This window comes from Clytia hemisphaerica, unplaced genomic scaffold, assembly GCF_902728285.1.
Source record: "Clytia hemisphaerica strain Z4C2 unplaced genomic scaffold, Clytia hemisphaerica genome assembly, whole genome shotgun sequence".
Classification (NCBI taxonomy): domain Eukaryota; kingdom Metazoa; phylum Cnidaria; class Hydrozoa; order Leptothecata; family Clytiidae; genus Clytia; species Clytia hemisphaerica.
In genome coordinates this window covers 1,726,996-1,741,660 of record NW_027104090.1, presented here as the reverse complement: position 1 = coordinate 1,741,660, position 14,665 = coordinate 1,726,996, and the positions used below count along the sequence as shown (strand labels likewise).

At 35.6% G+C, this 14,665-nt stretch overlaps 1 protein-coding gene and 1 pseudogene across 1 annotated transcript; one reads left to right on the top strand and one right to left on the bottom strand.

Annotated features, from left to right (window-relative positions):
• The first annotated feature begins 3,274 nt into the window (after positions 1-3,274).
• On the top strand, positions 3,275-7,166 carry LOC136812722 (uncharacterized; annotated as a pseudogene).
• Positions 7,167-12,061: 4,895 nt separating this feature from the next.
• LOC136812721 (putative leucine-rich repeat-containing protein DDB_G0290503) lies at positions 12,062-13,423 on the bottom strand. Its single transcript, XM_067069247.1, has one exon. It carries the CDS (start codon positions 13,421-13,423, stop codon positions 12,062-12,064), a length of 1,362 nt encoding a protein of 453 aa, XP_066925348.1.
• Positions 13,424-14,665: the final 1,242 nt, after the last annotated feature.

The window sequence follows — 14,665 nt, the reverse complement described above, 5'->3', positions numbered from 1 at the left end:
TAGCTCGCACAAGCTAAATTGTGACGTCACTCCATCCAAGATGGCGAATTATTTTTGCTTCGAATGGGGCAAGAAAAGCTCTATATAGTGTTTTGTTAAGATATGCTTTCACAACCCTTAAAGGCGTGATCGACTTTTAAGAAGTCTGGTAATGAATTTACTAAGAAATGCTGTTAAAATGTCTATGAGAATGTCAATGCAACGACCTCAGATACTTTGACGTCATCCTGGCAAACTCGAACCCAATCTCCTCACTATTAGGTATGTTAATAGTTGCACACTACATTTTGTTATTGCAAATTTGATGAAGGAAGTTTCGCAGTAGCGTGTTGGGTCGACCAAAAATGGGGCAAACTGGGGAGGAAAGTTTCGAAAGTTGGAATCCCCAATCAATAGTAAAATATCCTTTTCATAATTATACGAGTGAAGCGACAAGAAAAAGTTTGGTATTTTTTTCTCTTATGAGATGTACAAATGCAAAGAGGGCCAGATTTTTATGTTCCTTTCTTTCAGCGCCGAAAAAACTAATCAAGCATAGGATGTTAGTCGTTGGCTTGTACGCGCGATAAGTAGAACCCTCTTAAACCATTGAAAGTCTATGAAAGGGTTACAAAAATAAAAGTGTTTTCAACAAATTTTTGTGTGGCACAGCCTTCCTAATCTCAATAATCACATTCTGCCCATACCACACTCTACTCTAGAAGGTATGGCGAATGTGAAGATGTGCCCTTGTTGTTCAGCAAAAACATTCGCCAAACCGCATTGCTTTTTGATTGAAAAAGAAAGCGAAAGCAAATGGATTTTAATGCTTTGTATCATTTATGTATATACGTGTCATGCATCAGAATCTGCTTGGAGATTACAGCCTTTACAAGAAAAAGGTACAAAATGACGTCATCGTTGGTATCCCTAGCAATTTAAGGACCATTGAACTTGGCTCAATTAAAGAGGGAATTCAGCTGAAAAAAATTACGAAAGAGCAAACGTTGCTTGGAAGTGTGATATTTTGAAGTTGAGTTCAAATTGAAAGTTAAAGTTAGAATTTTCACAAAAGAAACTTGAATACGTTAAAATTTTGAATGAACGTTTTTTTATAAGAACAAAATATATAAGAACATAGTAACGCTCCGATGGCCAAAATATTAAGAACAAGTTAACAACATTTTTCGTGTACACGAAAATGATGATTGCATTGCATCTATTGGTTATAATTATATATACTCTCGGGTACCTAATAAGGGGGGGGGGGGTTTGGAGCGAGGGAGGTTGGAAAAATTCTCAAAACTTAATAAGCGGGGGGGGGGGGGGTTTGGAATAAGAATAACCTGGTGTTTTCAACGACGGGAACAAAAACATCAACTTTGAACTTAATCCAAGATCTTGGATGATCGTCATGGTTACTTTTCTCTGCGTTGATTGCGCGCTGAATAGAAAATCTGGATTGGTCAGCACAGGTCGATTTATGATTTCGGCATGCGTGCTTTTCACGGTAAGTCATGTTCCCTTTGAAGTGTGTTTTTGATGAAAAGGCCCTCTCAATGAGGGGAACTCGTCTGGAATACACGGGGACGAAGTTGTCATGCTGGCACAATCTTTAGGCTATATATTAAACTATAGATTTGATTTCAATTTTATATTCAAAACTTTCTTTTAGCTATCAAGATAGAAAGTAATGTTGGTCAATTTCTTCAAAATGAGGCGCTATCGTCTGCTGATGGTCATTTCCTTAGTATCCTTCAGTTTGGTTTGGTTCTTGCTTATCGAAAATAAGACAACAAATCCGATCAACACCCAAAGTAATTTTACAGACCCGATTATCATAAAAAGTGTAATAAACAGAAAACCAACAACAAAAGAGAAACAGACAAGTAGAAAAGTTACAGAAAAAGTTATTCCCGAATTTCACGAGTTACCGCAAAAATGCAAAATACCTGTCCTGGATCCTGATCATCCTGATGTTAAACCTTTCATTAAACCATGAACGCCCGCGCGTGTGATTATCCGAAGCTGACGGAAGTGACGGATGATGGTGTTCTTCAGGTAATAGTGGAGAACAAATGCCACAGACTGTGATCTCGTCTGTATTTGATTTGTTGAAAGAACTGTTTTCTTTTCGTGGTGAGTTAGGATTTGAAAGTAATAATACGAATTTTGAAATAGTCCTTAATGTGAAATCAATACGATAAATGATTTTATTAAGAAGCAAGTTATCCGGGTGGGTCACTAGTGGCCGCCTATAGCATATACATATTATGCACACTCTTGTTTATCTTTTCAATAAGCACAGAACCACTATTCAATTGGAATTCTATCAAAGTTTACACCCTTTTTTTCCGCTGCAGATTATTTTAGGACAGACTATAGTTTCATTATACTTCCAGAGAGACAGATGCAGCCTTTTAGGCCTTACTCTTTGTTCAAATGCATTGCTATAGGCGGCCACTAGTGACCCCACGGATAACTTGCTTGCTTCTTAATAAACTCATTTATCGTATTGATTTCACACTTTTCAGGTTAGAGACAAGAATACAGTGATGCAAGCGAAATTTTGTTATTTGCGACGAATTAACGATAACAAACAGACATGCTCTGAATGGACCGTCTTTTACGATAAAAATGATGCCAACAAGAATCAAAGTAAGCTTCGTTCGTTCGTTCGTTCGTTCGTTCGTTCGTTCGTTCGTTCGTTCGTTCGTTCGTTCGTTCGTTCGTTCGTTCGTTCGTTCGTTCGTTCGTTCGTTCGTTTCGTTCGTTCGTTCGTTCGTTCGTTCGTTCGTCGTTCGTTCGTTCGTTTCGTTCGTTCGTCGTTCGTTCGTTCGTTCGTTTCGTTCGTTCGCTCGTTCGTTCGTTCGTTCGTTCGTTCGTTCGTTCGTTCGTTCGTTCGTTCGTTCGTTCGTTCGTTCGTTCGTTCGTTCGTTCGTTCGTTCGTTCGTTCGTTCGTTCGTTCGTTCGTTCGTTCGTTCGTTCGTTCGTTCGTTCGTTCGTTCGTTCGTTCGTTCGGCATTCACATTACTAATTAGTTTTGTCTCCCAGAAAGACGCTCTCTCTAATTTTTCCGAGAAATAATCCAATATCATGTTATTTGGAACGATGACCATTTAGAAGAGAAATTTATGAAGAAGATACAACAAAACTATTTCAAATTCTTCTCAATAAAAGTCTTCAACCAAATACTTTCAGTTGCTTAAAAGTTGCTCATATTTCTTTTATAGAATCAGGTTGAAAGAAATTTCATTCAAGTTTTCAATCACCACAGTTAGCAAACAAACTCATGATGATTCCACGCTTACCCGGTTCGAAAAGACATCCGCGGGGGACACCGCTACCTCCAAAATCGGATCGATTAAACATTGTCTTCTTGATGGTTCGATTCTACATCGCACTCCTCCGCAGAGAGATATTTGAAAAAGACGACGAAGAAGATGAAAGAAAGAAAGTCAGAGCACAGTATCTTAAATGTAAGCGGTGAAAAGTCACGTGATAGATTATCCAACCAATAAGAAAACAATATTTTGTGTCGTATAGAGGTTTTTCATATTAAGTTAAGTTACGTAATTTCCGCCATTATAAAAGCAAACGTTCGATTTGCATAAGAGATTGCCTCACACAAATCTTATATGAACAACACTAGATAGTTGCTACCTCTGTATTTCCAAAGCAAAACGGCAGGTGAAGCATAATAACCCGCCATTTTTGTTAAAAGTTGGTCACAGTAGGTCACATTAGAAACCTTGGTTTTCACTGTTGAAACTTTTTTGACAATGCAACTACTTCAAAATTTCAAAGTAGCGAATCATTTTGCTTAATCTAGTGTTTTATAAAGATGTATGTGGTTCGCCTCTACAGAATCGAACGTTTGCTTTCATAATGGCGGAAGTTACGTAATAGGAAATAAATCTACAGTTGACTCTCTCTAATTCGAACTTATAGGGACCAAAAATTTTATTCGAATTAGGGAAAGAAACGAATCACAGTATGTAATTTTAGTATATTTTTCGGTTGAGGGGAGCAATTCTTTAGTTCGAATTAGAGAAAGAATCGAATAATAGAAGTTCAAAATTAGAGAGAGAGTTGACTTTATAGAGTTCTACGAATCAGACTGATTTTCCGGCTTAAACTTTTTTGATCATATGGGCCATATATTTACGAATAAGATTTGGATTTCAGGAACTGGTTTTACCAAAGAACTGCTTAGTCAGCAAAAATATTAGAAAATCAAAAAGGTGGCTTTTTATTATTTTTCGGGTCACAATATTGTAGGGGATGGGACCACAGCACAAAACTGCGCCATCTTTGCAGGAGAGTTAGGAGGATAAACTACCGGAAGCGAGGCGAGGCCACAAAAAAGCAGGTAAGGTTGATAGGCTATTTCACAGTCGAAATGAATCATGGGTAATCAGGACCGATAGTAATTCATCATTAGTGCGCAGTGGTCCTGATCATAGATTTATAAAGCCCGAAGGGCTAGATGTCAGGCTTTAAGCCATCACAGGCAAAAAAAAGTGAAGTGAATATCGGAAAAAAGAATGTTGCTATTGTTTTCGAAAACCCGCGAAACTTCTGATTGGTCAATCTGTGAAATTCTATTGTAATGTCACGTGACTTAGGTAGGATTTCGTACCTAACCACAGCACACTTTTCAGCAAAAGCTTTATAAATCTTATAAATCTATGGTCCTGATTACCCATTACGCTTTGCAACTGTGATATGGCTTATACAAAGGTAGTCTAGTACGCTAGAGGACAAACTTAGACATAAATTCAAGTGTCTATAACTTGAAAACGCACCCGGGACACAAATTTGTTCGAGTTATAAAGTTTTCAAGTTATAGAGTAAGGGTTTCATCAGACATTGTTAACTGAAGGGAGAAGAAAACTTGTTCGATTTAAGGATCATAAAAAACTCAAGTCTAATACGAAGGCATGTGTTAGAAATGGAAAAACGGAAAATCAGAGCTTCGTTTCTCCGAGGGCAAAAAAACAACAAGTTCATAAACTTGAACAAAAACCAGAAGTATGGGAGGCGTAATTAATGACCCAAAAAAACTAGTCCTAAAATACACCTGGAAGTTTTAGTATCAAATTTTACTAAGTTTCTTTTTTTTCGCGGGACATGTCTGCCTTGTGAGAGAGCAGAAAAGTATCCCAGACGGCACACAACGTCAAAACAACGTCCATTTGACATTCATAACGTCCAAATAACGTTATTTGAACATTAAAACAATGTTGTGTTCTTACCATTTCAGATTACGTTGACCGGTGGCCATTTCTATGGCAGGATTTCAAGAAGGCAGGCTACACCACTCTCTATTCTGAAGACGGCCCGCCTGTGAGCAACACCTTTAACTACCGTTTAAAAGGGTTTAATGAACCTCCGACCGACCGCTATCTAAGAAATTTCTGGGTTGCTGGAAAAACATTTATCAATAAATTGAATAAAGAAAACTCCAAATGCAGTTTTCAAATTAATCACAGGTAATACATTGTTTTTTTATCGTATTATATTTTGGGCAGAGTACAGTTATTTTTTCGATTTGTTGGTTTTTATAGTCTTCAACCTACAGCCGGAGGCGATCCGAAGGCTCTTTCGATAGCTTTCTATCCAAAAATCTGGTACGCTTTGTTAACTCTAACGTTCATTTACCTGAGTGAAAACTGACTGGTGTGCCAGTCTACATACTCTCCTTTATCGAAAGGGTAATAAAGGGCCGACGTTAAGGTTATATCTTTTTATAACGAGAAAAACCGTATACACGCAACAAAACTCGTGATCAAATGTGACCATACATAATAAAATTCTAACAAAATGAATCTCACTGGATTAACAAACTTAACTAATAACCACTACAATCACCAATAAACGATACTTTCTGGTTTTTTTCCAATTTTGTGAGCTCTGTCAGTATCCTTGAATTTGTTTTGTGTTTTGTTTCTACAGTTTTACGGTTCTATAATCTGCAATTTTGTGAGCTCTGTCAGTATCCTTGGGTTTTTTTTTTGTGTTTTGTTTCTAAAGCATATTTTTTTTTCATAGAATATAATTATCTTTTTATTTAAATATGATTATTTTTCATGGACGAATAGCCATTGTAAAATATGGAAGAGCCTGAAAGACAATTAATGAAGAAAAAAAAAATTTCAGCCTAATGTTCTTTTTTAGATATTTCAAGCAATTTATGACAAACTTTCACGACAAGTTAAAATCGCATACGTTGTTTCCGACTTCCACACAACCAATCGCCGAAAGTTCAACTTGTCGATGATGATTTTCTCGAAGTTTTGGAATTTTTGAGAAATCTGGTCATTATGAAAACACACTTTTGATCGTCTTCGGAGACCATGGTGATCGGACTGGCGATTACCGGGCTACCATGACCGGGAAATTAGAAGAGAGACTCCTTTTATGTCTTTTACATTACCACCCTGGTTTCCGGAGCAATTTCCGGACCAATTCAGGAACCTACAACGGAACGCAAACTTGCTGACATCACATTTCGATGTTTACGCAACGTTACGTCATCTAATGACTTTTCCAGACGTCAAACATAAACATAAATACGGAAGTAGCCTATTTACTGATCTCTCTCCTCTCAATCGAACTTGTCGCGAGATCGGAGTTTTAGATCACTGGTGTTCTTGTCTAGATTACGAAGAGATAAAGACAAGCGACCAGATGGCTTTGAGAGCAGCGGAAGCCATCATTAAACAATCAACGAGAAAAACGCTAAAATCGAATCAGCTAAAAATCAGTGCGCTACATTGACGCTAGATAAGATCATACGCGCCGGGCTTGTCGCACCTGGATCGCGCGTTCAAAAATTTTCGCACACTTTTAAAGATAAGACTTGTGATGAGTGTGGAGTAAAGGAGAAAAATGACGTCAAATTCAAAGTCAAAAATTACGAAGTGGTTTTCACAGTGTTACCAAGCCATGGAAAATATGAAGCAACTGCAGTGCTGGATATTTCGAGCGGGAAATTCACAGCCAGTGACGCTATTAGCCGAATCAATATGTATGCAAATCAACCGCATTGTGTTATGAAAGAATTTCCTCATTTAAGACCTTTTTGCTACTGTAAAAAACAATTAGACTCTTAACTTTACTTTTTATTAGAATTTTAACGCTTTATTGTATCAGCCCCTAGAAGGCAGCCCACGAGCGTCGAAAAAGACAGTTTTTGCTCCGGCCTAGGAGCCTTTAATTCTCTCTTCCGACAACGGTCAAGACATTTTTTTTTGTTTATCTAATCCGATGATCTATTCCGATTTAATAAAAACGGATTATCTGGATTCTGATAATATTGTGATTTGATTGGACGAAAGTATTTAGAAAAAAATGGCTGCCGAAAGTGGGCTAGCTGGCTGACTGTGTAGCGAATGGGCAAATCTCAGTGAAAAATTGATCATTTTCATCATTATTCATGATGTTTTGGACATGATTTATGAGAAGTTTGACGCATACTGGTTCTCTAACAATGTGGAAAGACTTTGGAGAAATTTTGGCCATGAATCGTCAGCTGATCGAGTGCTTAAATCTTGCATATGCCATATGGCTAACTTCTCTTCTAGACACACAAAATCATAAAACTCTAACTTGACAATGAAACTTGCAAACACACAGCCATTGGAATTCAAAAGAAAATATTAAAATTACAACATAACAGTGCAAATTTGAAAACGATCTGAGTAGTTTTTGTGGTGTTATGTGTATGGCTGAAAATGATCCTGTTTTGTGTATTCATCATCATATTATTGTTGACTGGCGACCCGTTCCTTTTGATTTTTCAAACCCGACACAGATTTTTTAAAAACATATCACTATGAGAATTCAGTAAAGGATACTAAAACACAATTCCTGTGTAAATTTTAACAAGATCGGAGAAATTTTCACAGTGTTATAACTGAAAATGATTTTTTTTGGACTTTGTCGTAATTTCATTGGCTGGGGCGACCGTTCCTTTTGAAGATTTTTCAAACCCGACACAGATTTTTTACAAACATATCACTATGAGAATTCAGTAAAGGATACTAAAACACAATTCCTGTGTAAATTTTAACAAGATCGGAGAAATTTTCACAGTGTTATAACTGAAAATGATTTTTTTTGGACTTTGTCGTAATTTCATTGGCTGGGGCGACCGTTCCTTTTGAAGATTTTTCAAACCCGAAACAGGTTTTTTCCAAATATACCACTATTTATTACATACACACTATTGTACCATTTTATTTGGATTATCCTACTCTCCTCCACCAAGTATTATCCCAACAGAAAAAATAACGCTTAGCTAAAAGCTGTGGCCTCTAATTTAGGCTATTTTTCTCCCCAAAATTTTATCCGGACAATCAAATCAACGGCGCATCATAGCTTCGCTATTTGCAAGTTTAGAAAAAAATAAATTCATAAGAACTTGGAAATATTGACTTCTAAATGTTTTTCTCCTAATTAGCTCCAATTTTGAACTTTTTAGTCGAGGATGAGTGGGCGGGGGGTGGTGTTGGTTCTTGAGGCAAGAAAGTGCATGTGTAATCACTTAGAAGAGCTATCCAGCTGGTTTATTTATTCGCTGCAATAGAATTATTACTTTGCTTTCTGATCTGTTCTGATTAGTAGTTTGTGGGCAACGTTCTAACACAACTAACTCAATAAACTCATCTTTCACATCTTTTAATCTCTAAGCCGGAGCTTCCAGCGCAGCTGGTTTATTTTGGTTTCACCTGAGCGGGCCACCTTCTTAAGGCAATACATTTAGATAAAATAAATAAATAATTGCTAAAATCAGGAGATTTACTCCTGTAAACCAAAAATGAAGTTTTTAGCATTAAGGGACAAAAGGTTTTCTTCTTCTTCATTTCTTAAAATCTTACTATACTAAAAGAGTTTATGAAAAATTTCTGTAATGCTAGCCCATAATTAAGAGACATCTCCGTCAGTGTCCGCTAAATATGTGCACACTGATTAGAAACTCTTATAGATAAGGATTCGGTGAAAAAAACGGTCAGGAAAAGTAAAACTATTTTCTAAACCAGTTATTAGCTTTTGATCATTTTTTTTTTTTGGGGGGGGGTCAAATCAAACGGCGCCGATTCTCCTGAGACATATCAGAGGAAGAATCTTCTGAGAGTCTGATGACAAGTACTCTTAAGTTCCAAATATACGGGGGGGGGTTGGAAAATTTTCAAAATTTTAATAAACGGGGGGACCTAATTGCCAGGGGGGTTGGAAGTTGTAATTACGAAAACCCAAAAGTAAGAAAATGTTAAGAAAAATTTTCGAAAAATTAACAAGCGGGAGGGTTCATTTGGAACCTAAGAGTAACAAAGCTTATACTGCATGCGAGTTGAAGTAAATATTTGGACAGAAAAACACGGAATTCCGTGGTCCGAATTATGTACACCCAGAAAAGTACACCTTTCAGCTGGATACACTGTGGCAAAAGAGGGTTTGGAAACTACTGAAATGCAAGTTTGAAAGTACATATCTGATGTATATCTTTATAGTTTTAATTCACACCCATATTCGGGTATTTAATTTACACCATTGAAAATTAACATGGAATGGAGGTTTGGATCATTGAGGTCCCAAAAGTATTGTGTCTTACAATATCAAGTCAATTTATTTTTTCTATAAAAAATGGGCCTAACATAATGATAAATCAATGATGTCACAAAAAATTGTAACTTCTTTCCAATGAAGAAAAAAAACGGAAGATTTTCGATACTGTATACAAAAAGAAATGAAAACTTTTGAAGAGAAAACGAAAAAGCTGTTTATAAGTTATTCATATATTATTTCAAAACGGTGAAAATGTCTTGAAATTTAAACAACAAAGACTCACAAACACCCCAACATCCGCTTAAGTCTTCCCTTTGTTTAGGAAACAAGTTTTTCATAGGTTCTTGATTGGTTTTGTCTCGCTTACATGTTTCTTTTATAAGAACAAACTATATAAGAACATAAGGCTTCGATGTCCAAAATGTTAAGAACAAGTTAAGGCTTTATGGACTCAAAAACACCGGTTTTCTTAGGAAAATGGGTAAAAATGGTCACAAAATGGTGAAAATAAGAACATTTTAAGAACATTTTCAGGCTTGAAACCCAAAAAGTTAAGAATATCCTAAGGCTTCAAAAATGTTCGACGTTCTTATTAAAAAAACTTGTACCCACTCTCGCCTTCTTCGAAAAATAAAGAAAAAGTTTTCTTTGAAATCTGATTAAGACCTTCACAAATTTAATTATCACACCTATAGACATGGTCAAGGTGATCATTGATCAAAAAACAATACACAACCCCCTGATTAATAAAAATGTTTTCATAATATTAACCACAATCTGACCAAAATATCCGGGGGTTTAAAATATAAATAATACTCTGTTTTTACTAGAAATGGAATTTAGTCCACACATATTTTTGAAGTTTACAAAAAAATTATGTCCAATGGTTGTGAATCAAGGAGGAAAATCACTTAATGAGATTTTGGTGTGTGAAAAATAATTTGCTTAAAAACTTTGTTTTGAAATTCAGAACCTCTTATAGTCGAAGGAACATGAATGGTTTGGTTGATGCACATGAATTGTTGTGTTGCAATTTCTTAGAGCTGGATTGCATTTGTTGACCCCACCGACCTCGTAAATAAAGTAATAGAATGGATCTTTTTATTGTTGTTTTCTTTCCATTTCTACATTTTGACACTGTATAAACAAACTCTCTGAAGTAAAATTGTCCTGCTGTACGCACAGATTTTTAAAGCCCAAAGGGCTAGATGTCGTGCCTTTTCTGAAAAGTATGTCGTGGTTAGGTAGGAAATCCTACCTAGGTCACGTGACATTATAATAGAGTTTCAGCGCTTGACCAATCAGAAGCTTCACGGGTTTTCGAAAACAATAGAAACTATACTTTATGCGATATTCACTTTTTTTTTGCCTGCGATAGCTTAAATCGCGACATCTAGACCCTTCGGGCTTTATAAATCTGTGGCTGTCCGTGGCTTGACGACATTGGACGAATTCATAAATATAGGATGGGAAGTACCTTATCGTGGAAAAGCTGTACCGTAATTTTTTTCCGAAGCGATCAATTTCCACAATTCTGTGCCTACCTTTGGGTGATTTCATTTGACACTGTACAGTAAAAATTCTTTATGAAAAAACATCTTTCGGTTTAAAAAGAGGTAGAAAGGAGACCCGTCCTATATTTTTATAATTGATGTATACAGGACGGGTATGACCTGTGAGGCAAAAAATTTACAGTCGGAAATTCGAATTTAGCGCTGTCCTCACTTACTAAAATAAAAACTAAATTTCGGAAGTTGCGCTTTCTCTATAAAGAAAGTGTTACCAGTAAAAGAATAACAAAATTTGATTGGCTGTGTTTTCAACCGTTATTAGGATCTGGGAAATTCAAACTCTCAGCCCATACCATGCTATATATTTCGCCATCAGTATATAGAATAAGAAATCATAGCATGGATTTCCAGGCTAAGAAAGAAGGGGTGGTATCAATGTAACAGATGTTAACGTTCATAAATTGTTTTTATTTTGACCATAAGGCGAGACCAATTTAATTTGTTGTTCTACGGGCGCGACCGAACCAGCATTTGCTGCAAACGAAAAAATAATAATATTGAGTTTCCTGTGCCACAAATTTTTTACACTAGTCATTTAAAAAATTTACACTTAAAAAAAGTTGAAAAAAATCTAGAATGATGAAATGTATGCACGAAAGATTTTATTACAAACTCCAACGATGAATGATGAATTTTCAAACAAGATAATTTGAAAATATTACTTAAAGCCTGATTACCTTCCTTGATTAATGAAAATCTTATTTTTATTTTACCGACCAACCGACTCATATTTTGCTAACGATCTGCCCGTAGAACAAGAAATTTAATTGGTCTCGNGTACTCATAATGAGGATTGAAGAACAATAAAAATTTAAATGTAATTTAAAGAACAATAAAAATTTAAACGTAATTTATTAAATTTAAAACATTTATAACAAAATATATCATTTACAAAGACCATTGGTGCAATTAAATTTAACTTAAAAAAAAAACAAATTTCAGAATTCATCCATCTCCTTAGATTTCAACAATACCAAAAGCTGGTAAACTTTCTGTCTCCACAAAACAACAGCATTTCCGATTTTGTTAGTTTTGGATAGACTCAAAACGTTATCTTGTAGTTTCAACAGTTCAGATAAAGCTTCAGACTGTAGGTTCAATTGTTTGTTAGAACATTGTAAGGTGTTACAGGTTTTCTCTAGCTCAAAAATATCTTTTGTTTTGGCAACAAGCTCAAATTTTGTTTCATCAAGGATATTTTTCATTTTTGTTAACTCGTTTTGTGTATATCCGTATTCTGTCATTTCGTTGTGATATTTTTCTTTCAAACAATGTAGTTCGTTACAAATGTCACCATGTTTCTCTTCAAGCATCTTCTTTTCATTGCACACATCTAAATTTTCTTGCATTAAAGATGAAATCTCAGAACCCTTGGTAGAAAGAAGAGATTTTTGTGCTTTAAGTTCTAATGACATCTCTTTAATCAAATGTTCTTTTGTAATAATTTCATTTGAAAATTTTGTATTATCATCCTTCAAGCTATTACATCGCTTTTTTAATTCTCCATTCTCTACATTCAAATGTTCAATCATTTGGAGATATTCATCTTTTTCTTTTTCTTGCTCCTGAGCAATAGAAACTTTGCTGTTTTGGATTTCAGAGACTTGATTATTAAGGAAAGTCACTTTGAGTTCGCCATCTTTAATTGCATCTTTCAAAAAGTTATTCTCAGATTTCAAAGCAGCCTTTTGACATTCAAGTTGATCAATTTTAGATAGCAATTTATTCTTTTCAGAATCGAATTGTTGCTGCAAATTAATATACTTCTCATAAACGGATTTGACTTCAAGAAAATATTTTGAATCTTTATTATTGTGCTCTGACGACAGCATCTGACAATGCATTTTGGTTTCATCAAGTTTATTAGTCAGATCAGCAACTTCCTGTTCTTTAGCTTTTAATTTTGTTTTCCATTTTTCTTCGGATAACTTCCAATCAAGATCCTTATCTGTGATACTTTTCTGAAGTTTTCTGATTGATTCTTTATAAAACTGCTCATCAACATGTGACAACTGTTTGCTTAAAATTGAATTTTTAGAGACTTCTCTTTTCTCCAATGCAGGAGGTTCCACTACTTGTTTATTCAAAACTTTCTTTGAAATAGATTGCTTTGAAAGCAGAGGATTCACAGTAAAATCACTGGGTTTTTTCATTCGGGAGATATCCTGATTTTCAATTTTTGCTCGCTTGTCCAGTCCCAAGTTTAATTTGCTTGTAAAGTTTGTTGGGTTTTTCAATAAAACACTATCTTCACTGGCCTTTCCATTGAATTCTGCTGGTGTCTTAAGATTGGAAGTCATTCTTTACAGTGTTTGTTTTTCTAGCTAGAATAAAAATATTTCATAACAAGCTTTACTTTTATAACCTGATAACAGCTGGTCATAATTTTCTTATGCGCACGGTAAACCTCTGAATGCTTTTAAAGCAATAACCTGATTCTGATCAATTTTTTTAACTGGTCTGCATTATTATTAACTTCACAAAGTCCTGGGGGGGATGTAGGGGCTACATTTGAAACTTTTTGTAGGAAATGAAGCCACTTATTTCCCATCCAAAAAAATGCATGTGACCGTTTAGTAGTCTTCACACAAACAGCCAGACAATTTCAATCAAAAGGAATCGACGATCGAACCAAAATCGAAATTCGATTGTAGAACGCAATCTCAATCAAATATTACTGCAATTTTCAGATTCAATTGATATTCAATTGCGTTCGATTGCGTTCGATTAGGATTATTCTGTGGTTATTTTTGGAATTGGAAACTATTGGAAGCCAATAGAGTTTATTCTCAAGGGTGTCTGTGCTAAATTTCACTGCTTTCCGTCGTAATTTGCTCATACAAAACGATTAGGATTAGGAAACAATAATGGAATGTAGTCGAACAACAATCGAACCAATCGAATACTGTGAGTAGCTTGCATCAGTGGAGGTGCGTAGCCCTCAAATGAATGACCTGTCTGGTCATTAAAATACAACTACGCAGCTCCACTCGCAGCTCTACTCTACCATTTTTGTTTTGATTTAACTTTGTATTTTCCAACCAGCCAGGTCTTTCATTTGAGGGCTATGCATGTTAGCCTCCACTGATGCAAGTTACCCGATCTCACGATTACCCAGAATTTTGACGTTCAATTGAGATTCAATTGCGTTCGACAATTGAATTTCAATCGGTCGATTGCATTCGTTTTGGTTCGACTGGTTTGATTGTCAATTCCGTTTGATTGAGATCGTCTGGAAACAGCTAGATTAAAGTAAAACTCATCACTAGATTTCGAAAAATATCCTGCTCAAAACAAAGAAAAGGCTGCTAGATTCAATCCGTCATTCTTAACATTAAATACCACACAAAGTAATATTTTTTACTTGAGTGCCTGGGCTTTAAAAAGGTTGAAGATTCCTCTCTTAGCTAATTCAGGATCTGTCTTAATTTTTTAAAGCCATTGTGTGATTTCTTGTTTGATTTTTATGGCATAGATGAAAAAATTTGAGCCAAGCCAACCTTGAAAACTAATTTGAAGATCAACTTCCCAAGAAAAAGATC

Excerpts from the sequence above, each read along its gene's own strand:
- LOC136812721 (XM_067069247.1), bottom strand. The coding sequence starts at position 13,423 with ATGACTTCCAATCTTAAGACACCAGCAGAATTCAATGGAAAGGCCAGT.